This window comes from Mobula birostris, chromosome 6, assembly GCF_030028105.1.
Source record: "Mobula birostris isolate sMobBir1 chromosome 6, sMobBir1.hap1, whole genome shotgun sequence".
Taxonomy (NCBI): domain Eukaryota; kingdom Metazoa; phylum Chordata; class Chondrichthyes; order Myliobatiformes; family Myliobatidae; genus Mobula; species Mobula birostris.
In genome coordinates this window covers 146707933-146735157 of record NC_092375.1, presented here as the reverse complement: position 1 = coordinate 146735157, position 27225 = coordinate 146707933, and the positions used below count along the sequence as shown (strand labels likewise).

General features: G+C 39.9%; 1 protein-coding gene across 7 annotated transcripts in view; it reads right to left on the bottom strand.

Annotated features, from left to right (window-relative positions):
• The window catches only part of LOC140199449 (diacylglycerol kinase beta-like), a 566317-nt gene that overhangs the window by 395382 nt on the left and 143710 nt on the right, over positions 1-27225 (bottom strand). For 6 of the 7 annotated variants that reach the window (XM_072261555.1, XM_072261557.1, XM_072261558.1 and 3 more), the window contains exon 4: positions 2977-3142. The exons of the other annotated variant lie outside the window; for it this stretch is intronic. In XM_072261555.1, the coding sequence (XP_072117656.1) occupies positions 2977-3142 (166 nt within the window). The remainder of the gene's footprint in view (positions 1-2976; positions 3143-27225) is intronic. 7 annotated transcript variants of the gene reach the window in all.

The following is a 27225-nucleotide window of genomic DNA, read 5'->3' as shown; positions in this document are numbered from 1 at the left end:
CTCTTCAATGTTTGCTCCCTGGAAGACAAGCTGGATTGTGTTTGACTGCAGCTGACTGACTGCAAGATGAGCAACTGTGATGTACTTGTTCTCATAGAAATGTGGCTTGATGACAACATCCCATGCACCATCTTCAGGTCATGCCACACAGGGTCTTGTGCTCATATTTATTTTTTTGTGACTGTATGTGTTATTGTAACTATATATACTATGTTTTACAACTTGGCACCGGAGGAACGCTGTATCATTTAACTCTATACATGTGTATAGTTGAATGACAATTAAATTTGAACTTGAACTTAATGTGCTTCACATTAATTTTAGCCATGTTCAATTATAAGATCAAATAAAACACCTTTCCCTTTATCCAGTTTTTGGGTTTCTTTTGCACTGATAGTTAAATATCTACATGAAAATACAACTTTAATTAAATTTTCAAACATGCACCCCTAAATAATACTGATCTATTGTATTAATCAACAAGGCTACTGATTTTAATTACAGCTGGCAGGTTAATATGAATGATTTTAATTTACCTGCCAGGCTAGAGATTGCTGGCTCATTTACTGCCAACAAAGTTCAATGCTTCTGCAACCTTCTGTTAATTAAATTAATATTTCCATAATTATATTTTACTATGTTAAATCTTAATGCATACAACTCCCAATATCGGTACAATCTGAAAGGAAATTACTTCTAATTTCTAGGAAATTTTGCCTTTCTGTGCCGATTTATAAATTTTCAACTCATCACTATATTTATAAATAGGCATCCGTTAGTCTCGTGAGACCATGGATTTGCACCTTGGAAGGTTTCCAGGGCGCAGGCCTGGGCAAGGTTGTATGTAAGACCGGCAGTTCCGATGCTGCAAGTCCCCTTCTCTACACTACCGATGGTGTCCAAGGGAAGGGCACTAGGGCTGATACAGCTTGGCACCGGTGTCGCCGCAGAGCAATGTGTGGTTAAGTGCCTTGCTCAAGGACACAACACGCTGCCTCAGCTGAGGCTCGAACTAGCGACCTTCAGATCACTAGACCAATGCCTTACCCACTTGGCCACGCGCCAACACTTCAGTATAATTGTTAATTATACTAACAATACATGCAACAGCAAAGTGAAACAACCTATGTTTCCATATAATAGTCAAGGAAGCTATTTGGCCCATCAAATTTATGTTTGTTCATAGAGAAACCACATTCAGCATTTAATTCCCCTGTATTCTACTCTCCTCATACTCCTATCAAACCTCCATTATTCTACCACTCAGTTATACCTAGCACAACTTACAGTGGCCAATTAATCTACTAACCCACGTGTTTAGATCCAGAACAGACAAATGAAATCCATGTAGCTAGAGCGATGTTCAAATGCCACACAGCATCAGAGATGAGGCTTGAACCCATGTCAATGGAACTGTGAAACAGCAGAGCTACTTGCTGTGGCACTGTGCACCACAATATCCTAAAAGTTCATGAAAGTGTATTGGTTGCTATTCAGTGCCAACTCTAATGCATCTCTTGAATAAGATCACTGTGACTTTTCAACTATCCAGAAAGCAAAACACAATTCTTAACATTTTAAATGTTTTAACGGTGGAAAAAAAATGATCAGAATATACCCAAGATGAAGCCAAGTTATTAAACTTTTCAACAAAAGTAAATAATAAAAAAATAGATGATGGAACCAGAATGGAGCTTGAACTTTGTAAAGAGAAATTAAATAAGCATTTGTGGGAAATTCACTTATAAGGGCCACATAGAAAGCATAGGGCAACAGGATAGAATGCATTGACCTTTAAGGTGTTGTTATTGGATCAATTGGCTAAACTGACTTAGTCTTCACCATAATAATTCTAAGATTAAACTCCCTCACATATTTAAATGTTAATAAATTACAATGCACAGATAAAAATGTTAATTTTAGATTCAGATAAAGATGGCTAAACAGTAATTACAGCAGAATTATCTCACAACCCAAATTGCTTGCAAATACCTTACACTCTCATCAGATCATTGATTTGAAGACTACACTAGAGAAAGCCGCAAATCAGCCCACAGCTCCACAAGAGAGGTGGGGGACTGCAGAGAGTAATTTCTGTATTTCAGTGTTTAATGTGCTGTGTCTAATACAGAAGCTGTTAGTTCCATGACGCAAGAATGTTGAGTGCTGCTAAATGGTCATCCCAAGAGGATGGCTTTCCAGTCAGTGTTTAGGGTATTGAGTGGACAACGAAGGGAGGATGTCCAATGCCTGCAGGTATGTGCATCAGCAGCAAAGAGGATAACTCTTTCCATTCTGTTTCAGTTTTATTCTCCCACTAACTATTGTTCATTCCTTTACCAACTATTTTTAACAACTTTACTTTCCATCCATCCTATCTCACATGAATTATCCTCGCTAAAAATAATTTTTGTGTGGAATTCTTTTCCTGACCTGGTTCCTCCTCCTGTTTCTAATATTCATTTTGGGAGAGTAAACAATTGTCTAAAAACTAACATGGAATAGCAGTTTTGCAGTCCACTGATTAAGTCACAATAGAAATGTTGAATTGTTACACCAAAGAAATATCTAGTCATTCTGTATACTTACATCAAACATAGTGGAGTTGTTCTGAAAAGGTGCAAGTAATGGCAAATGTCAGTTTTTTTAAAAATTAAAATTAATTCTTTGCTCCATTGTTTGCTATTTTCTAGACAAAGAATCCGGTCCTTTCAATATCAGGCAGGTTCTATAACTACCTGACAGAATGCACTCTGAAGTAAATTTGTAATTGTATCAAAATACTGAAATATAATAATGCACCTCAATGCCACATTCATTACTTTGTCAACATATGCAGATGTGTTTAAAGTCATGATCTGCAACTCCCGTTCTTAGGTCTTATGCTCCAAGCAATTTTTAAGTGTTTCCCATATTCCAATAGCCAAATATGCATTTTGACAGAACAACTGGATACTCTACTCACTCTGTCCTTACCTAATAGATTAAACTGTGAATTACTCGAGTTCTGCTTCTGGGATTCTGGTGAATTTTGGCATGTCTTCCTTTTAAATGACATGAATAAGTGCTCACAGAGTTCTTCTGGGATTTCCGCCTCCAGATATGTCTTCATGAATAATCTGAAACCTTCGTAATCTATAGGCTGATGACAAGGAAAAATGGTATTTAAGCAAACATACAAAGCTAACAATTTACTTTATATTATATAAGGTACTGAATGTTAGGTCACAAGTTAAATTGAATTAAAAAACAAAAAAGAATAGTTCCAAGTTCCTGTCATCTGCTTTAATGAATCATTATTTTACGAAGAATATTGAAGAAAGTCAGGCTGTATTCTACTCATGTGATTTTCATTTCCTTGTGATACTTAGTATTCCATATTAATACTCTACATATGCAGGTCCCTTCAGGAAAATATTCAGTCATAATTATAAAATCAACGCTGACATGATGCCACAAATAATTGGTCCGTGCAGAAGGGGTAGAAGGAAAACAGAAGGCCACGATCTGGCATTGACTGCTAAATCTGCTACATAATTTATATTAAAGGAATCTATTATTATCACAATTAAACTTTTTGTCCTGATAATTATTTTATCATGATAGAATGTATTAATATAAACTGCATACTTACTGCCAACTCATTAAACTGAGTATCGGTTAGACCATATGCCACAGAATTAAACACACCAAAAAGCCCAATATTTAATGAGCATCGATATTTTCATGCAATGCTAAATAATGCATGCAGCTTTCAGAACCTGGCACAGCTATCGTTAACCATGATTACAACTGTTGTCATAAAAAATTAAATAATTCATTTAAAATAGAACACATAATTGGAAAACAATATAGAAAAAAATGCCAAATTTGAAAGCAAATTTAAAGTTCCTTTATATTAATGCAAATAGTACATGATATTCTATTGTACTGCAAAATCTAATGAAATTAAAGATAGCAAAATTGAAATTGATTAGCTGGTACTTCGGAAGGAATGGTAGATTCCATTGCAGCTATTGAGACGTACACCAATGAAACAAAGTCTGTGACTACAATCAATTTTCTTTTTTTTTTAAATTTTATTTTTATTTGGATAAGGAATTCACAAATATCATGTACTTTTTTCACACATATAACCTTTTCCATTTTTTTATATGTATAAAACTATAATTATTTATACATTCTTAAGTACACATTGAGATGATATAAAAGGAAATTAGACACTTAAATAGATAATTATGTACTATGGTAATTCTAAACTATTAGGCTAAGTAATGGTATTAGTTGTTAAGAAAAATAGTAATAATAGTTTCCATATAACTCTTCTGGACCATTTCCACTGGTCCAAAATGTTGTATGTAAGCCTATGTAACAACCATTGTAGGTGTTTATATCCTAATTTGTTCATGCTTGCTCCTGCCCGCAGACATAATTATCCAATCCCTATGTACTTATTTACTTAATTTTTCCATTTTTTATCCCTTTCCCGACTACAATCAATTTTCATGTTTTTATAGAACAGCATAGTAAAGGTTCTTAGGCCTGTGATACTGAGCCAACCTTTTAACCTACTCCAAGATCAATAACCTAACCCACCCTTCCCACATAGCACTCCAATTTTCTTTCATCCATGTGCCCTTCTAAAAGTCTCTTAAATGCCCTTAATCTCTCTGCCTCTACCACCACCCCGGCAGTGTGTTAAACACACCCACCACTCTCCATGGAAATGAAACTTCCTCTAATATCTCCCCTATAATTTCTTCCAATCACTTTAAAATTATGCTCCCTTATATTACCCATGAATAATACTAGAGGGCATAAATCTTGGGCGTAATTTGTTCAATCTATTTTTGTGTTTGCATTTTCTCTTAAAGGATCTTGCCCACATTGGAGGTCAATTTAGGAATGGAAGTAACCCTCGTTAATGGAAGTAACCCACAGAAGAGGCGAAGCAGAGTAATGATGGCACTAAATGGCGACACCTCTGCTTGCACCTTTGGAAACAGCTCTATTTCCATCTTTAATATCCTTATTTTTCCCTTTCAGGGTTCCTTTGAAGACCCTGACCTGGAGTTACACACTCACTTCGGTTCTTTGCAGGAATGGGACCCGCTCTCAGGGTTTCATAACCGGCCATTGTTTGGCACGTCAAGTGCTCAGCCTCAGAGTCTGGCTCAGATTTGGAAGCCTAGGATCTCGGGGCTCTGGAGATGGGCGGATCGAGGGTCGGTGTCACGGCGGGAAACCCGTGTGTCGTTGGGGGAGTTGCAATATCTACGGCTGTGTACCCGGAGACCCGGGATCTTTGAAATCTTTCTGGTAACAGAGCTCAAAAAAAAAGCAATGCACTTTTAACATCGTAAAGCAGCAAGTTGTTTGTTATGTCTCCCTGTCCGCTGGGAAAATGGAGACATCTCCTTCTCCCTTATTAGTGGGGGGGGGGGAGAGAGAGGCGGGGAGGGGGGGCGAGGGGGAGAGGGAGACACACACACACACTGAGGTATGTCGTATACCAGGTGAAATGCGAAGTGCAAGTCTGTGTCTATGCTATTGTTTTGCTCATGCTTGAATGCTCGGTGGCTGGTGCCAATGTTTTTTTTCCCCCGGTGGGGGGAGGGGGGGGATTGTTGCTTGCTGCCACTTACGTATGGGAGGAAGGAATGCTGGGGGGGGACTTTGGGGTTCTAACACTTAACTGTCATTCACTCTTTGGGGCACTACTCTGATTTTGTGGATGGTTGCGAAGAGAATGCATTTCAGGATGTATATTGTATACATTTCTCTGACATTAAATTGGACCTTTGAACCTTTGTTAGCTATTCTTCAGAGCTGTTTAACTATAGGAAGCAACCATAGCAAAATCCATTTTTGCCTGGATTTTCTTACAGATTCTACAACAGTGGACTACTTCACGATATGGAAGTGACAGATAGGTTTATCTTCTGTTGTTAAATTCAAGAAAAACGACTTGATAGCAATCCCCAACACGAGAAAATCTGTAGATGTTGTAAATCCAAAGTAACACACACAAAAATGCTGGAGGAACTCAGCAGGCTAACCAGCATCTATGGTAAAGAGTAAACAGTTGACGTTACGGGCCAAGACCGTTCATAAGAAATGAAGCCAAATACTAATCTCCTTCTGGTCAAGACCAGGACGGGAGTCTTTGACCAAACCTAACCCTATCCTATCCACGTACCTTGTAACTTTCCAAATGTCTTTTAAATGTTGTAATCATACCCACCTCTACCATTTTCTCTGGCATTCAGAATATTAAATGACAAATATTCATACGCTGAACCATTTATTAAACAGCAGGGATATATCTTTAAAGATATTTTAATACAGGAGACGGACACCCTTTCCTGATTTCATCATGAAGATTTCAATGAGGGCCAATTAACATGAGCATTCATTCAATGTCTTCCTCTGTGTAGCTAAAATGGTACAGACCTACAATCATTCTGAGACACATTTAGTTGCTTTTCATTAATGTTTAGTGCTTAAAAGTAGCATGTAATATGTGGCAGCAACAGCAAGGCTGTCAGTAGTTGCCTTTTTTAGGTAAACTAAGCGGCTAACTTTGCCTTTTCATGTGCCATTAAACATGGAAATTCAGAATCTCTCTGTCAATACCTTTCCAAGGGTCGCCGCAATCACAGGCATGTAATACAGTGAAGTTGGATCTCTTAACTTGTTAGCAATATTTGCGACTTGTCAGTTCAAATGAGGCTAATTTTTTAATGGAATAACATGTCTTAACAATTGAGGCATGGGAAACTTGCTTTTGTAAGTATGGCATCTTAGTCCTGGAAACTATAGTCACAATTGTCATTTTTTTTAAAGGTGTTATCTCTTTCTTTCCCTCTTATGTCTACTGTACATAATTTTACATTGAATTGAATACTGTAGTTCACACTGCCTGGTTTAGATTCTGAATGTATCAAGAATTCTTCAACCTGACTGCAAACTTATCCTTTATGCCCTTTTCATACAGGTGTCATTTATTCTTTTCAGAAAACCTTCCTGTTTTGGCTTTCTAAAAATGGAAAGTTGTGATGCAGGGCCCACAGGATGTTCTTGGCAAGTGTTAATTGCAATACATGTTAAGTGCTGATGTTTACCATTGAACTAAATCAGGGCCAGTTTTGTTTTCAGAAGTTTAACAACTTCAATTATCTTGCAGACATGAGAGACTCAAAGTAAATTTATTATCAAAGTACATATATGTCAACCCTGGGATTCATGATCTTGCAGGCATTCACTGTAGATACAAAGAAACACCACAGGATCAATGAAAAGCACACATAGGTCGGACAAGTAACGCATGTACAATAGACAGCAAATTGTGCAAATATGAAATATAATAACCTGGAGCAAACTGCTGGAGGAACCCTGTGGCTGAAGCAGAAGGCTTGAAATGTTGACCTTCCATCTGCCTCCACAGATGCTGCTTGACCTACTGGTAGGGTTGCCAACTTTCTCGCTCCCAAATAAGGGACAAAAATAACAGTCAAATACGGGACACTTGTGTTTACCCCAGAAAGACTACCATGACCAAGAAGCCTTGCACGGGCACCTGTGTGCGCATGCGTGTACCTGCCGATTTTTTCTACAGATCGGTTTTGGCTTAATCTTCCTGGTTCTGTTAAGTGAAACTACACTGTACATACATTATTTCTACACTATATAGGCTGTGTATTATATCATTCCTGCTTTTACTATATGTTAGTGTTATTTTAGGTTTTATGTGTTATTTGGTATGATTTGGTAGGTTACTTTTTGGGTCTGGGAACGCTCAGAAATTTTTCCCTTATAAATTAATGATAATTGCTTCTTCACTTTACACCATTTTGGCTTACAAATGGTTTCATAGCGCGGGAAATACGGGACAAGGGCGGTCCGTATGGGACAAAGCAATTTAGCCCAATATATGGAATGTCCCGGTTAATACAGGAGAGTTGACAACCCTACCTACTGGGTTCCTCCAACCATTTCAAGTCAAGTTTATTGTCATTTAACTATATACGTGTATAGCATCAAAGAAGACAACGTTTCTTTGAACAAGGGTGCAAAGCACAGTAATACACATAGCACACAACCTCCAGATCAATTACACATAAAGAAACAAAGCAAAGTGTGTAAATTAAATATGGTAAGGTACAGAATAGATTAACTGGTGACACTTCAAATGTGATGCGGCAGAGAGGATGCTGGATGGATGAGTGGGGATCTTTAATAGCACTAAGGGCCCCGGAGTATGCAGCGCTCCTGATAAATGACCCTGATGGATGGTAGGGTGACCCCTATGATCCTGTCAGCTGCTCTCACTTAGTAGGGACTTCCAGTCCAATGCTAGGTTGCTCCCATACCAGACAGAGATGCAGCTTATCAGATGTTCTCAAGGGTGCTCCTGTAAAATTAATTTAAGATAAGGGGGACGGGTGAGCCTCACTTACCTCAATCTCCTTAGGAAGTGGACGTTCTGCTGTGACTTCTTGTTACAGGGAGGTGATATTAAGAGATCAGGTGAGGTCTTCCATGATGGGAGTTCCCAGGAATTTGGTGTACTTAACTCTACGAGTATATATTATACTAATTATACTCATATAATTAGAAACATTTGAGGCTAACAGATTTAATAACATATGCTATATGGACTCACTCCTGAAGAACTAGCTTACAATTTTATGAGGAAAATATATTCCAATTTACCTTCTGTGTGGACACAGTCACTAAGTTATGCACACTCGTCAAACTGAGCAAAGCCATTACACCTTTTCAACCATCACACACAATGACCCTACCAGAAAACATTGCAGAAGGAAGTTAGGAAAGAGCTGGAATGACACCAGGAACAGACCAAAACAGCAACTGAGGGAACAATTTTCTTCTGGTTTTCAAAATGAAATTAATATTGAGATTTTTGGATGTATAAAAGGTGTTGTAACTGCCAGATCATTGATAAATGATGCACAAAGGAATTAGGAATACAAAGTAAACCATCACAGAACTCGACATAGACCTGAAGGCTTAAGAGATGAAGGAAAGGCCTTTCTGCAAACCATGGCATTTAATGGTGAGGGCAAGAATTTTGGCTGGAAGATACTTATGTGTGTTTACTGATGATGATGCTACTAAAATTTTGAAAATATAAATCAAAGAAAGAATTCCAGATAATATTTTAAATGTTGAAGCTGACGCAGAGACAGCTAAAACCATGTTTCCGGAACTTAAGAGGTGCACTACATGAAGTCACACACATTTTAAGAGCACTAAGCCCCAGAGGCAGTCATATCATAGAAATGGACAGTGCAGAAACAAGCCTTTACGACCCACCGTGCCCATGTCAACCATGATACCTAATCTCACCTACCTACATGAGGCCCAGATCACCCTTAACCTTTTCTATCCAAGTAGCTGTCCAAACGCGTTTTAAATACATTAGCTGTATTGTCCACACTGTCACCTCAGGCAGCTAGTTACAGATATTTAACACCATCTACATGAAAAAAAACATTTCTCTCAAAACTAATTTTCTCCCATCTCACTTCAAGCCTTTAAGTTCCAGACTCCCCTACACTGGGAAAACAACTATCTATGTCCCTCAAATTTCAGAGGCCTTTGTACGGTCATGTCAACTGCCTATATTGCAGTGTGAGCAAACCCAGCTTATCCAATCTCTCCTTACGACTACAGACCCCCATTCTAGTCAACATCCCAGTGAATCTCTTCTGCACTCTTTCTCATACTGCCACATCTTGGAGAATTGGTTTATTATTGTAACTATGCTGATCTATATGCATGCCATCCATACAGATCACTTTATCACATCAGTGCAATAAGGCAGTACAATGGAAGAGCAGTAACAGAATGCAGAACATACTGTTGCAGTTACAGAGAACGTGGAGGAGGGAGACAAAATGGTGCAAGGCTAAACAAGGTAGATTGCAACGTCAAGAATCCACCTTAATGAACAGGAGGCCCTTCAATAGTCTCAAATAGTGGGATAGAAGCTATCCTTGAGCCGGATGATACGTGATTCCAGGCTTTCGTATCTTCTGCCCAATGGGAGAGGGGAGAAGAGAGAAGGGCCGAGGTGGGTGGGGGCTTTTCTGAAGCACTGAAAAGTGTAGACAGAGGGGAGGCAGTGATGTATCTGGAGAGAATGCTTTCTATAGTGCATCTATACAATTGGTGAGGGTCAAAGACCATATGCCATTTTTCTTTAACCTCCCAAAGAAACACGGGTGTCAGTGAGTTTCCTTGGCCATGGCTTCTGTGGTTGGTCCAGGATAGGCTATTGGTGAGGTTCACTCATGACCTTAAAGCTCTCAACCTCAATGCCACTGACGTAACAGGAGGATGTGCACCACATCCCCTTCCTGAAGTCAATGACCAGCTCTTATGTTTTGTTGACACCATGTCACAAGGCTTTCTATCCCCTTGCTGTATTCCAACTCATCAGCATTTGAGATGCAGCCCACCCTCTGTAAACTTGTGGATGGTGTTAGTGCGGAGCTGGTCATGCAATAGTGAGTGTATAGGGAGTAAAGTCAAGGGCTGAGGACGCAGTGTCATAGGGCACCAGAGTTGAGGGAAATTGTGGTAGTGTTGCTGCCTATCCTTATTGATTGTAGTCTGTTGGTCAGAAAGTTGAGGATCCAGTTGCAAAGGGAGGTGATGAGTATAAGAGTTGGGATGCCATCGTGCAGTTGTACAAAACATCGGTCTGTTTGCATCTGGTGTATTGTGTGCTGTTCTGGCTACCACACTACAGAAGGATGCAATAGCATTAGCAAAGGTGCAGAAGAGATTCAACACTACATTGCTGGAATGGAAGGCTGTAGTTATAAGGAGAAATTAGGTAGGCTGGATTATTCTCACCGGAACATAGGAGGGTGAGTGGTGACTTTGTAGATGTTTATAAAACTTGAGCAGCATAGGTAGGGTAGATGGTCTTTTTCCTATGGTAAGGCGGTCTAAACCTGGAATACTTGCAGTTAAAGTGATAGGTGAAAAATATAAAGGACGTCTGAGGGGCAAGCTTTTCCACATAGAGGCTGGTGGAACAAGCTGCCAGAGGTGGTGGAGACAGGTACAACCGCAATGTTTAAAAGCCACATGGACAGGCACTTGGATAGGAAGGACGCAGTGCAATACAGCCTAAAGTGGACATATTGGATTAATGTAGAAAGGCATTGCGGCCATCATTGACAAGTCAGTGTTGAACAATTCTATGACTCTGTAATGATAGCCCTTTCCATATGGGCGCAGGAAGACTTGCCACAGAGAACCCTCTCATCAGTTTCCTCTGTTCTCACCAGCAATTATAGAAAGCACACACAACTCTGATAAGTGAAGGCTGGTGATGAGCTCGTAGCGCCCTCTGCTGACTGCAAAATCCACCCCAATATGGTCCCTCCATCCAAAAGGACAAGTGGATTAAACTTGTATGTAATTAAGCAAAGCTGTTTTCGGTTTTTGTTTGGCTTTTTAACATTAAAACATTAAACTATTTCAAAGGAAGACGCAAGAAGTCTGAAATGTCATTTATTCTAATTAACTGCAAAACATTTCAGAATCAGATTTAATATCACTGACATATTTGTTAACTTTATGACAGTACAATGAAAGAAATAAATATAGAGCAAAATCTGAGTTACATTAAGTATCTCTCTCTCTCTCTCTATATATATATATATATATATAATAGATAAGTTAAAATAATAGTGCAAAGTAATAGAAATAAAGTAGTGAGGTGGTGTTCATGGGTTCGATGCCAGATGGCAGAGGGGAAGAAGCTGTTTTTGAATTGTGGAGACTTTTGTACTTCCTTTCCAACAGTAACAGTGTGAAAAGGGCATGCCTGGGTGGTAAGGATCCTTAAGTGATGGACGCCACCTTCTTAAGGCACCACTCCTCAAAGGTGTCTTGGATAGTAGAGGCTGATACCCATGATAGAGCTGACAAGTTTTTGCAACTTATTTCGATCTTGTACAGTAGCCCCCACACGCCCATACCAGATGCTGATGTAGCCAGTTGGTAAACTCTCCACTGTACTTTTATTGAAGTTTGAGTGTTTTAGCTGAAAACCAAATCTCCTCAAACTCCTAATGAAATATAGCTGCTGTTCTGCCTTCTTTATAGCTGCATCAATATGTTGCATCCAGGTTAGGTCGTCAGATATTAACACCCAGGAACTTGAAATTGCTCACTCTCTCCACTTCTGATCCCTCTACGAGGATTGATTCGTGTTTCCTAGTCTCACCCTTCCTGAAGTCCACAATCGGCTGTTTGATCGAATGCAAGGTTGTTGCAGTGACACCACTCAACTAGCTGATTTATCTCCGTCCTGTATGCCCTTTAATCACTATGTGAAATTCTGCCAACACCCTAGCCATACAGTCATGGGTGTAGAGAGACTAGAGCAGTGGGCGAAACACACATCCCTGTGGAACACCAGTGTTAATTGTCAGCGAGGTGGAGATGTTATTTCCAATACGCACAGATTTTGGTCTTCTGGTTAGGAAGTTGAGGATCCAGCTGCAGCGGTAGGTACAGAGGACTACGTTCTGTAGCTTTTCGATCAGGACTGTAGGAATAATAGTCTTTAATGCTGAGCCACAGCCAATAAACAGCATCCTGACATAGGTATTTGCATTGTCTTGATGATTCAAGGCTGTGTGGAAAGCCATTGAGATCGCATCTGCTGTAGACCTATTGTGGCGACAGACAAATGCTGTGGTTCCAGGACCTTACTGAGACAGGTGTTGATTCTAGCCTTGACCAACCTCTCAAAGCACTTCACCACCATAGTTGCATTTGTTTTTGAAGTATGCTAAAAAACTATAGTGACAGAGCCAGAGGCGGGGAGATATAGATAGTTAACTCTGAAAGAGATGACAGTCAAAATAGGCCAACAGTCACATCTGTGATGTGATCATTCTAATGAACCTTTAAAAAAAAAAGTTTACTTTTCAGCCAAATGAAGCCAACTTGGAAGTGGAAAAGAAAATTTAAGGTTGTGATGATGAAGTGAATGGCATTGATTGCACAAATGTGACAGCTTTTCATCTTCCATGTAATTCAATAATCCTAATAATAGCTTATAGTGTTATGCACCATAAAAAGAGTATTTAACCCAATTCCTTTCAGGTTAAGACATATTCTAGTGTAGATATAAAATGTTTCTACAGATACAATGATAAACTCAGATATTTAGATTTCAGTGCAGGACCAGATATATTTAACAAAATATATTGCATAATTACATACCATTTCTTTGTTAAATGTTTAAGTATAATTACTTTTCTTCAATAAAGTTACAATTCATGATAACAAAAACACCTTGAGCAAAATTAAATTTGGTATTGGGTCTTTAGTAGTTTAGCAATGATGCCACTGTATAGTAATAGAGATTGCTTTGTAGTGACAATGCACTTCTTACACTAAGCCATTACCATCCAGTGCAATTTGGAGCAAGAGGTATCTTTGGTGGATATGTGATGGCAAAATGAGCCCTTCGAAAACTGAAGTGTATTGCAGCATGGGTGTAAATGAAGCTACCATATTATTTGTTGCAATTTCAACTAACCACCCTGTGTCACAGAGCATTCTTATGATTTCTTATAGGAAGGTAATGGATTTTTTTTAGCAGCTAGAATCGATATCATTTGGGAACATCTGGTTAATGGAATTATTAAGGTTGACTAGTTTTAATTCAATGTGAAAAAATACATTCAGACCACAATCACAAGTTATCATATTTTGACAAAGCACAGATATTCAATTTATATATATATTTCCACAAAAAAAAATTCATAATTTTCTCCAAAATAGCACAGTGGACGTTTAAGCAACACACACAAAATGCTGGAGGAACTCAGCAGGCCAGGCAGCAGCTATGGAAAAGAGTACAGTCGGCATTTTGGGCTGAGGCTCTTCATCGGGACTAGGAAAAGAGAAGTCAGTGTAAGAAGGTGGTAGAAGGAAGGGAGGAATAAATACAAGGTAGTAGGTGACAGGTGAAACTGGGTGGGAGGAGGGGTGAAGTAAGGAGCTGAGAAGTTGATTGGTGAAAGAGATAAAGGGTTCGAGAAGGGGGAGATCTAATAGAAGAGGACAGAATGCCATGGAAGAAAAGGAAGAGGGAGGAGCAACAGAGAGAGGTGATGGGCAAGTAAGGAGATAAGGTGAGAGAGAGATATGGGAATGGGGAAGGGTGAAGGAGGGGAATTACCGGAAGTTCAAGAAATCAATGTTCATGCCATAAGGATGGAGGCTAGCCATACAGAATACAAGATGTTGGTCCTCCAGCCTGAGTGTGGCTTCAGTGAGGCGGCCACTGATTGACATTTGTCAAGTTACAGTAAGTCATGTTTCATAACCCCTTACCCCACCCATCCTATTTCCTTAATACAATCAGATAAAAAGGATAAACAATTTTGAACACATGCAATACTAAATAAAACTATGCCATGGTCATGCACTATTAAATGCTTTAAAAAAATAAAGCATATTTTATTCAGATTGTATGTCAAGAATTCAGTCGTGCACTTTGCAGTCTCCTATCCAGAGAAAGAAGAATTCAAAAACCTGCAATTGTAGTTCTCGTTCACAATGGAAACACAGCTAGAATTGAGCTATTCTGCAGATTATTCATTAAATTCAAATAGAATTACTTTCTTTCACAATGGCTCTTTAGTACAAATTGCTTCATTAACAGCAGAATGGTACAGGGATTGCAAATAATGACATATCCTTCCCTGCTCCTTGAAAATTCTCAAAATATGTTGAGCCATTGAATAAAAGGTGAATGATAAAACGCAGGCAGAAAGCAGAGAGGATAAAGCAAAAAATATTGTAACATGCTTACTTGCTTTAGAATATCTTGCTTCTGCAGAGTTGTGTGAATTGAAGGACAGACAAAAAGAAAGAAAGGAAAGAAGGAAGAAATAGGTTATTGAACAGTAATAGAAAGATATGCCAAAGAATAGAAAGAATGCATATTCTTGGTAATTTTTTTCTGATTGTACATTATTACATTGTGCATCTTACAGGTTTGTAGCAAGTTTTGTAATTTGCATTTGATTAAGAGATGTATATTTTCATAACTCTGATGCTTTACCTACTCTTAAATGGGCACTCTCACCTAGAATCATTATGAAGGACACATAATTTTAATATATGTATTAATATATTAACATTAACTTATTGTCATTCCAACAAAATAGCATGAGATCCTCCTGGCTTTCTTCCTCTTGAAGCACAAACAAATTAACCGCATTTTCTAGTTCACACTCCTCTGGAAAACAATGTCTAAATATCAGATCAACACCACAGGTAATCAGTTCAGCACGTGTCACAGAGTGCTTGGCAGATAAGGGACAGAGGTGGGCATACTGTACTGGCACTTGTGTTGAGAGAGACTAGGGACTGGGAAGGAATCAGTTGTGCCAGTGTTGTGGGGATGTGGTTGGGGTCTCACTGGCACTGGGGAGATGGAAAGAGGAGTGGATGGTTGGGGTCTCACTGGCACTGGGAAGATGGAAAGAGGAGTGGATATTTGGGGTCTCACTGGCACTGGGGAGATGGAAAGAGGAGTGGATGGTTGGCCTGATGATGCCAAGATGGGGGATCGGGTCCAGCTCGCACTTGTATTGAAGTCCACTGCAGTTGCTTGGCATATTCTGAGGAAATAGGGGAGGGACCTCAGGGAGTCATCAAGAGGTACGTGCCTCTACTTCCTCAGGAGTTTACGGTGATTCAGCATGGTATCTAAAACTTTGATAAACTTCAATAGCTGTGTAGTGGAGAGTATATTGACTGGTTTCATCATGGCCTGGTATGGAAACACCAATGCCCTTGATGAAAAACCCTACAAAAAGCAGCGGTTGCTCAGTCCATCACAGGTAAAGCCCTCCCAACCATTGAGCACATCTACATGAAACGCTGTCGCAGGAAAGCAGCATCCACCATCAGGGCTGTCCACCACCCAGAATATGCTCTCCTCTCGTTGCTGTCATCAGAAAGAAGGTACAAAAAAAACCTCAGGACTTGCATCACCAGGTTCAGGAACAGTTACCACCCCTCAACCATCTGGCTATTGAACCAAAGGGGATAACTTCATTCAATTTCACTTCCCCCATCCTTGAAATGTTCCCATAACAAATGGTCTCATTTTCAAGGACTCTCCATCTCATGTTCTCAATCTTTATTATTTATCATTTTTTCTTCTGTATTTGCACAATTTGTCATCTGCACTCTGGTTGAAACCTAATTGGGCAGTCCTCATTGATTCTGTCATAGTTATTCTATGGATTTATTGAGTATGCCCACAAGGAAACAAATTTCAGGGTTGTATATGGTGACATCTGTACTTTGATAAGACATTTACTTTGAACTTTGAAAGTTAAGCCTAACAGATGATGGAAAGAGGGCCAAGGGTGAAGGAGGAATCAGCCAGTGCTTGTAGGGTATGGGTGAAGGAATGACCTAGAATATATTAGGTACACTTGGAGGAAAACAATACTGAAGCCTAATTGGTTTTTAATGAAGTCAGATAATCCTGGTAGAATCAGAGAACTATAGCACAGAAACAAGCCCTTTGGACCATGTTGTCCGTGCTCAATTCTCTAGTCCCATCCACCCACTCCTGACCCATAGCCCTCTATACCACTGCCATCTATGTACTTACCCAAGTTTCTCTTAAATGCTGAAACTGAACCCGCATCCACCACTACTGATGACAGCTCATTTCACATTCTCACCACCCTCTGAGTGGTTTTCCCTCGTCTCCTTAAATATTTCACCGTTTGCCCTTATGTGTGACCTTCAGTTCTCGTCTCACCCAACCTCAGTGGAAAAAGACAGCTTCCACTTACCCTATCTATACCCCTCAATTTCGTATACCTCTATCAAATCTTCCCTCATTCTCATACACTCCAGGGAATAAATTCCTAACCTATAAGTCTGGTCCTCAAGTCCAGGCAACTTTCTTGTTAATTTTTCAAAATCATTACCTTTACCATTCTTGCATACTTGTAATTTGTCTTCAAATTTGCTTCAACTTTCTCTAGCTACTTAATGGCAACAGAATGTGCTTTGTAATGTGATTCTGTTCAAATGGAAAGGTTCCAAGTACATGAGTTCCAAAACACCAACTCAGATAAAACTAATGCTTTTAAAAGCAGTTAAAGAGCCAATGCTTTTTCTCAACGTTCTCATCTTTTTTTCCCCCAAGATGACACTGAACAAAATAGTCAAGGAAAAGTAAACTACATTATACGGAGCTAAATACTACACATGCCAGTAATATAAAATGAAAGTGCTAGAAATACACGGCAAGTTAGTCAACACCTACACAAAGAGAAAAAGACAATTCAAAAACAAGAGAACAATCTGCAAATGCTGAAAATTAAAGCAACACACACAAAATGCTGAAGAAATTCAGGTCAGGCAGCATCTACGGAAAGAGTACAGTCAACATTTCAGGCCAAAACTCTTCACTAGGACTGGAGAAGAAAAAGATGAGAAGTCAGAGTAAGAAAGTGGGAGAGGGGAGGAAGACGTACAAGGCAGTAGGTGAAAGCAGGAGACGTGGAGAGGGTAGAAAAAGAAAATTAATATTTCAAGTCATCTGCTTTTGGAACACGTCACTGATGAAAGATCACTGATCCTGAACATAAGTTGTTTATAGATATAGGTGCAATAAAAATATTTTGTCTTTCCTGAAGAAAGAGTTTCTAGCAACCACTGCAAGCGTAAATGTAGCTAAGGCTCACAAGGGAGTGACGTGGTGCTCGTCAATCATCATCATTGACATGTGTGTTCTGAATTTGATTGTTCCCATCGTTCACTCTCCAAGAATAACGTGAAAAAAGTATTTAGCCCCCACAACTAATTTCATATTTTACTATCTCATTTTCTAAATTTAAAATATATTGAAGTTTTTTGAGCTAATCAAAACATCGTGCATCATGTAAAATAAAAATTCCAAATCAACAATTTACTCAAAATTAAAAACCAAAATGGTGAGGATGAAGAAGTATTAATCTCCTTTACAATTACTATGCTAACTTTCCTCAGTAGCAATATATTACCTTAACAAATCACCCCAAATTTTTGATATAGAAAATTAGAGGATCACCTATTTTCAATGAATTCATTAGAATACTATAAATACTCACGCTCTCTGTAAGATCCAACACTATGGTAGATTTTCAACAGATCAAACTAAAATTAAGACAAAGCACTTAAGGAAAGTCCGGGAAATGATAATAGAGAAGCACAAACTTGGGGAAGGGTACAAAACCATTTCAAGAGGCAGTGAACAGACCTCAGAATTCAGTGCAGTCCATCATGAAACTGAATAGACCTCAGAGGAGTCCATCATGAAAAAGATGAAAAAATATGAAACCACAAGCACCTTTGCCTAGGTCAGGCTGCCCTCTAAACTTAGTCACCGGAGAAGAATGTCACTTGTAAGAGAGTCTACTGTGACACCAACAGTCAATCTAAGTGGCTGCAACTGGAGATGAAGTTCATGGCTCCAGAATCTCTCAGGCCTTGTACAAAAAGAGTATCTATTGAAAAGAGTCAAGGAAAAATGACATGGCTTAAAAAAACATTTTACAAAATCTTTACAGGAAAAGAAAAGTGTCATTTAGAAGATAATATCAAGATGTGGAAGAAGGTCTTACAGTCAGATGAGACGAAAGTGGAACTTTTTGGCTTTAACACTAAGCAATACGTCTAGCATAAATCCAACACTGCACATCAGCCAGGTAACATCATTGCTACTGTAAGGTATGGTGGAGGTAGCATCATGCTATGGGGATGCTTTTTCAACAGCAGGGACTGGAAATCTGGGTAGGATTGATGTGAAGATAAATGCTGCTAAATACAGAGAGATCGTGCATAAGATCCTGCTAACCTCTGCCAGAAAATTTAAACTGGGGAGAAAGTTCTTCTTTCAGTAGTACAACAACCCAAAGCACTCGGCTAGAGCAACCATGCACTTCAAATGAAGAAAAGTGATGTCCTTGAGTGGCCCAGTCAGAGTCCTGATCTTAACCCAATCAAACATCTCTGATTGCTGTTCATCACTGCTCCCCAACTAACCTGGCACAGATTGAGCAATTTTACAAGTAGGAACAGTCAAATCTTGCTCAATCATGTTGTGCCAAGCTAATGGAAACTTATCCAAAAAGACTAGTGGCTGCAATAGTTGCAAGAGGTGGTTCAACTAAGTGCTGAGCAAAGGGGGATGAATTCTTTTGAACTGCTGACATGTCAGGTTTTGAATTTTTAGTTTTTCATGCTTTACAATTTTCCCTGTTTTTTGGACTCTACTGTGAAAAGAGTAGCATGCGGTTCACAAATAAAAATCCTGTTATATTGATCAAAATCTCTGGTCGTAATACTCATTTATGTGAACAAAGTGTTGGGGCCCGAATACTTTTTTAAGGCACTGCAGCAAGAGCCTACTAGCAAAGTTGAGGGAGAAAATAGCTAGGTAAACATCTCCATGTTCTGTTCAACATTGTATTTTGATTACTTAAGACGAAGAACAATAGTATTTTTCAAATTTAAGAGCTGCCTTTTAATGTATCATTCTGACATTCAAAACAATAGCAAAATTAAAGTTCAAAATAAATTTTATTAGCAAAGTACATATACATCACTATATACGATCCTGAGATTCATTTCCTTATGGACATACTCAATGAATCTATAGAATAATAACCTTATCAGAATCAATGAAAGACAACAAATTGTGCAAATACAAAAAGCAATAATAATAAATAAATAAACAATACCAAGAACCTGAGATGAAGAATCCTTGATAGTGAGTCTGTTGGTTGTGGGAGCATTTCACTTGTGGGGCAAGTGAAGTTGAGTGAAGTTATCCCCTTTGGTTCAAGAGCCTGATGGTTGAGGGGTAGTAACTGTTCCTGAACCTGGTGGTGTGAGTCCTGAGGCTCTTGTACATTCTTCCTGATGGCAGCAGCGAGATAAAGCAAGTCCTGGGTGGTGGGAGTCCCTTTTGATGGATGCTGCTTTCCTATGACAGTGTTTTATGTAGGTGCGCTCAATGGTTGGGAGGGCTTTACCCGTGAGGGACAGGGCCATATTCACTACTTTTTGGAGGATTTTACATTCAGGGCATTAGTGGCTCCATACCAGGCTGTGATACATCCAGTCAATATACTCTCCACTACACATCTACAGAAGCTTGTCAAAGTTTTAGATGCCATGCTGAATTTCCGCGAACTCCTAAGGAAGTAGAGATGCTGCTGTGCTTTCTTCATAATTGTACTTATGTGCTGGGGCCAGTACAGTCCTCTGAAATAATATTACCTCAGCATTTAAATCTGCCAACCCTCTCCACCACTGATCCCCTAATGACGACCAGCGCATGGACCTCTAGTTTCCTTCTCCTGGTCTAATTAACTCCTTGGTCTTGCTGACCTTGAGTGAGTTGTTGTTGTTGTGGCATCACTCAGCCAAATTTTCAACCCCCCTCCCATATGCTGATTCTTTGCCACCTTTGATTCAGCCTACAACAGTGGTGGCATCAGCAAACTTGAATATGGTATTGGAGCTGTACTTAGTTGCAAATTCAAAATATACTCTGGAGAAATAAATGTTTCTAACAGTTTCTTAAAAAAGTTTTCTCTTCAGGTCCTGAAGAAGGATCTCAGTTCAAAACCTGGCTGTTTATCCTTTTCCATAGATACTGCCCAGCCTGCTGAGTCCCTCCAGCATTTTGTGTGGGTTACTGTTGTAACATGTGGCTTTTTGAGCTACTGTTATCTTCCTGCCAGCTTGAACCAGTCTGGCCATTCTCCTCTGACCTCTCTCATTAACAAGGTGTTTTTACCTACAAAACTGCCGCTCACTGGATTTGTTTTTGTTTCTCGCACCATTCTCTGTAATCTCTGGAGCAGTTGTGCATGAAAATCCCAAAAGATCAGCAGTTTCTGACATATTCCAACCACACAGTATGGCACCAACAATTATTTCATGGTCAGTCACTTAGATCACATTTCCTCCCCATTCTGATGTTTGGTTTGAACAACAATGCTGTCACATGATGGGCTGATTACATATTTGCATTAACTAGGTGTACAGGTTTACCCAATAAAGTGGCCATTGAGTGTATGTATTCCTATGTTTTTATTTCTGGTGATATGTTGCTCAGTGTTCAATGGAATATAGTTTTAACAAGGGTAGAAAATACAAGAATCACATATTACTTCTACCCAGGTTACAATCACCCAACCTCTGCTATGTGGGAACATGGTTCACAGCTGCATTTCTGACTTGCAAACTGCTCAGGTTATGAATAGTTCACAGGAATGTAACCCTGCCTTGCAGCCAATATTTGCGAGGAGAACAGCACTTTCTCTGCAAATGGCAACTGACCTGGCAAGATTCCACTCATTGCTGCTTGTTACAAAATCCAGCACAGCAGAATCCATCATATTAAACTTGCAATTATATAGCACCTTTAATGACCTTAGAATGTCCCAGGGTATTTTACAGCTAATTAATTACGACTATGACTACTTTGTTAGTATAATATAACATGATAGTCACCAGTTGCACATCTCCAAAATGCAGCAGTTTTATCAACTTCTTTTTCAACATCAGCCTGTTTTTTTTTAAAACTTATGTAAATTGGGAGACAGACATTGGTCAGGACACCAAGGACAAATCTCTAAAACCTAGTGCCAGAGGATTCTTTCTATCCACAAGTGAATAGGTGGCTTTTGGTTTAAGTTCTCATCTGCAGACTATCTCTTCATCAGTGAAGCACTCTATCAGCACTACATTACAGTCTCAGTCCAGATTTCTATATTCATCTCTAGAATGGGACTTGGACCCAAGAACTTCTAATTACCAAACGGGCAACACCTACAGTAGTGAAGCTGATCAGTTAAATATACCATTAGATACAAACCAAGGACCTGCCATATCCTCAGCAATCCATAGGAGACTTCAGGTTAAGCCAGGATGAGCTAATGAGTACAAATTTACTCCAGAATTATAACTCTCTGATCTCAAAAGACTAAAAAAAGAGCAGTTAATTATAGACAATGCAGCAATCAGTTTAACGTGGTAATTTTTAAGTCTTCAAATAGAAGTCATCCACAAATCTATCCAAAACATGTTCAAGTACTATTCAAGTCCTGACGAAGGGTCTCGGCCTGAAACGTTGACTGCACCTCTTCCTACAGATGCTGCCTGGCCTGCTGCGTTCACCAGCAACTTTGATGTGTGTTGTTCAAGTACTATTCCCATGGTTATTTTGCAAATCACATAAGTAGACTGTAAGCCTTTGAGAAAGCTTCCTTGAAAGCTTCTTTACTAAGTATTTGTAGGAGCAAATTGAAAGGCCACACGTTGATATTCAAAATAATGGGTGATTTACTAAAAACTAGTGCACATAAGGATACCAGACAGAGCTGATCTATTCGGGACTGAATTTGAGCTTTTATATTCTCAGTTCATGAGATTACCAGTAAAACTACATTTTAATAACAGAAGGAAGACTTAAATAATAAGACTAGGTCCTGATTACAGAATAAAGTGATTATCCACAGGTCTACAGCAAATCCAACTTTGTACAATGGGTACACGCCAGTGAAGTTCTTGAAATCTGGATGTCATCACTGCTGTATTCCATCTCTCTAATTCTAGGCTTTGTCTGCAGCTCCCTGTTACCAATTAGTACAATCTACATACCTATTTCCTAGTCATTGGCTCTTACTAATCCTTCCTCTACATCAGTCCCCCCACCACCCCCCAGGCCCTTGGTCTAGAATGTCAGACTCCTAACTGTAGTCTGGTTTGGCCTATGAAATGACCATCCCTCTAATGCCAAAGTCTTACCTGCTCCACAATCCGCACACAACGATAGACAAGTCATTAAATAATCAACTGTACAACAAGTCGGAACTACCGACCTGTCAGGATTTGTCTACCGAGCAGAAGGTCAAAGAGTTAGTTGGAGACAGTTCATCAAGGACTTTATGCGCTAGGTTTAGAAAGCAACTGCAGACTGTAAGGACTTGTCTGCTGAATGGTAGATTGCCAAATTATTAATTATCCAAGCAAAGGGCAATAAAAAGGTGTAAGCAGAGCAGCCAGTTGGGAGCAGACGTTGGAACGGCCAGTACAGCATGGGGGCACAATTGAAAATGGTGATGAATACAGGACTGAAGCTGTTATATTTGAATGCATACAGTATACGAATAAGGTAGATCATCTTGTATGGAGCTTAAAGTAAAGGAATTCTTAGGAGGTAGTGATCATAATATGATAGGATTCACACTGAGCAGGAAATGCAAAGCTGGAAGTATCAATGTTACAGTGGAGCAAAGATAATTACAGAGACTTGAGAGAAGAGTAGGCCAAAGGAGAATGGAAGGGGACACGAGCAGGGATGATGGCAAAACAGCAATGGCTGGAGTTTCTGGCAGCAATTTGGAATGCGTAGGATAGATACGTCCCATAGATGAAGAAGTATTGTAAAGGTAGGATGAGGCAACTGTTACCAACAAGCGTGTTTTGTAATAATATCAATAATATTTGAGTAATATTTTAACTGTATTGCTTGATTAAGCATTCCTTGTTTAAATAATTCATTATAGTTATATGAATGAAGTACATGAATGGAATAAGTCACCACGCCAGCACATGATATGTGCGTACCTTGCTTAAAGTAAAAACAAAGTTAGATAAATTTCTCCAGACTCCCTTGTGTTTATTTGGATAAGTCTTATGTTTTGGAGAGGGCATATTATATAGCAAAAATAAGTGGGAAGTTAGAGGACTGGGAAGCTTTTAGAAGCCAACAGAAAGGAACTAAAAAGCCACGAGGAGAGAAAAGATGAAATAGGAAGGCAAGCTAATCAATAATATAAAAGAGGATACCAAAAGATTTTTCAGATATATGAAGAGTAAAAGAGAGACAAGTGTGGATATCAGCTTGCTGGAAAATGACACTGGAGAGGTAGTACTGAGGGAGAAAGAAATGGCAAATGAACCTAATAAGTATTTTGCATCAGTCTTCACTGTGGAAGAGATTAGCAGTATGCCAGAAATTCAAGTGTCGGGGGCAAAAGTGATTCGAGTTGCTATTACTACAGAGACCGTGTTTGGGAAGCTAAGAGGTCTGAAGGTAGACAGGTCACCTGAACTGGATGGACTACACCAGAGTGTTCTAAAAGAGGTAGCTGAAGAGATTGTGGAGGCGTTGGATCCCTAGGTTCTGGAATGTTTCTGGAGGACTGAAAAATTGGAAATTTCACTCCACTCTAAGGGAGGGAGGCAGAAGAAAGGAAATTATAGGCCAGTTAACTTGACTTCAATGGTTGGGAAGATGCTGGAGTCCATTATTAAGGATTTGGTTTCGGGTGTGACGAGAATACACATAGATAAGATGTTAGCTGTCCTGTGTGATCAACAGTTGGTCTGCCACCTGTCCTCAGGGGGGAAGGAGAGATGAGGAACAATGAAGCAGCATGTGGAGATGTTAATGAAGGAGCCATCAGTCTGGGTATTGCCAAGATTGGCTCCCCCTTTGAACCCTGAACTGTTTGAAGTGATGGACAGGCGATACCCCAGCAGGGGGATAAAAAGGGACCAGTTCACTAAGACACACACACGACACCCGAGGTAACGAGACCCTGGAAGCGGTGCGCCTCTCACGAGTCGGTGGGAAGTACCGGACAACGCACAGGGTGGGAAGGTACGATCAGCGGGAACCCGGTGTGTGTCCGCCCTTGCTTGGGTGCCGGGTTCACTGCAGAGGATCGACCGCATCTGGAGGAGGGGTCACAGTCAGTGACCTCAGGTGACATCACCAAGGACCTGCCTAAAAGCTGCTTGTGAGCCATATCGCCGGTCTGTGGAGTGGAAGCCGTGTCTGAATGATCAGTCGTTCCCGTTCTCTCTCTCTCCCTCCCCCCACGTTGTCCATCGCCATGGCAACAATTACTGCGAACTGAACTAAATTGGACTGAACTTTTGTGTCACTTTGAAATTTGGTCATTTACCCCTAGACAACGATAGAGCTTGATTGATGCTGTTATTTTAATTCTGTGCACATGTGTGGTTATCATTGCTGAACTGTTGCATTTATTATCCTTGATTACTGTGTTGCTTGTTTCTTTAATAAAACTTTCTTAGTTCTAGTAATCCAGACTCCAACTGAGTGATCCATTTCTGCTGGTTTGGCAACCCAGTTACGGGGTACGTAACACGGGATACTTTGAGGCATATGAAAAATAAGCCCAAATCAGCAATGTTTTCTTAAGGGGAAAACTTGCCTAAGGAAGCTGGTGGAATTTCTTGAGGGAGTAACAAACATGATAGAGAAGGAGAGCCATAAGATGTTGGTTACTTGGATTTTCAGAAGGCCTTTGAGGCCGCTTAACAAGATAATAGTCCATAGTATTGCAGGAAAGCTATTGGTATGGATGGAAGACTGGCTGTCAGGCAGGAGGCAAAGAGTGGGAATAAAGGGGTTTTTTCTGTTTGGCTGCCAGTGATAAGTTGTGTTCCGCAGGGGTTGGCTTTGGGACCACTCCTTTTCATGTTATATGTCAATGATTTGAATAACGGAATTGATGGCTTAGTAGCCATGATTGTAGATGATACCAAGATAGGTGGAGGGTCAGGTAGTGTTGAGGAAGCAGGGTGTCTGCAGAAGGACTTCATTGAAGCTTATCGAATATTGAAAGGCTAGATAGAGTGGATGAGCAATATATAGTGCACCTCTCTCATATTTGGAGTCTCCCAGGACATGATCAATCAGATAGAGATCTTGAATGTGACACACAGGGGCACCTTCACCCACCCGTTCTCTCAGCTGGTTGTCTGCTATCCAATCTGGGACTCTGCGATGTTTCTGTCCTATGCCTCTGTGGAATGTTTGTTCCAACTACAGATGAGAGCAAGGCAGTACAGTATACGTTGTACAGATTGCATTTTTTATTATGGCATTGGGTGACATTGTTCACTTGATCAATAACCTTGTTAGTTACAGTACATCTCTTATTGGTGCAACAACAGAATAGTTCCCAACTCCCCTTTTGCCCCCTTGCTTCCCCATTCCACAAGCTTGTCCCAGACCACCATACTTCTGTTTTATGATCCCCTTCAACTTCTGCTGAAGGGAACTCACTTGTGTATCTATTTCTCCTATATCTACCATATTGACTGTGGACTGAATGCCCTACTCCTAACTGTCCTCACAAAAACATAAAGCAGTCAAGTTAAAAACTCCCAGCACATCTCTTTATCCTGGTACTAGAATAACCCTTTAGCCCTTATCTTCCAATACTAATCCTATACCCACAGTGTCTGCTCTCAATATGCCCCCAGCTATTCGCTACACTCATGCACGGCCACTCCGCACTGAATGTTCCCATGTCCCCCACCTCCAGAGTGCAGTGCATTTGTCAAGTGTCATTTCACAACATCTCGTGCTATGATGACATCCATGAAAACTATTGGTACATTCCACAACTGGTCATTCTTCATTATTCCCTCCATTTACTGACTGCAACTTAGACCATACGACCATAAGACATAGGAGCAGAATTAGGCCATTTGGCCCATCGAGTCTGCTCTGCCATTTAATCATGGCTGATCCCTTTCCCCCTCCTCAGCCCCAGTCCCCAGCCTTCTCCCCATAACCTTTCATGCCATGTCCAATCAAGAACCTATCAAGCTCTACCTTAAATACACCCAACGACCTGGCCTCCACAGTTGCCTGTGGTAAAAAAAAAATTCACAAATTTACCACCCTCTGGCTAAAGAAATTTCTCACCATCTCTGTGGTTAAATGCACACCCCTCTATCCTGAGGCTGTGCCCTCTTATCCTAGACTACCCCAACATGGGAAACATCCTTTCCACATCCACTCTGTCTAGGTGTTTCAACATTCGAAAGGTTTCAATGAGATCCCCCTCAACCTTCTAAATTCCAGCAAGTACAGACCCAGAGCTATCAAACCTTCTTCGTATGATAACTCTTTCATTCCTAGAATCATCCTTGTGAACCTCCTCTGAACCTTCTCCAATGCCAGCACATCTTTTCTTAGATGTGGAGCTGAAAACTGTTCACAATTCTCAAGGTGAGTACTCACCAATGCCTTATAAAGCTTTAGGATCAAACCCCCGCTCTTGTTGTCTAGAATTCTTGAAA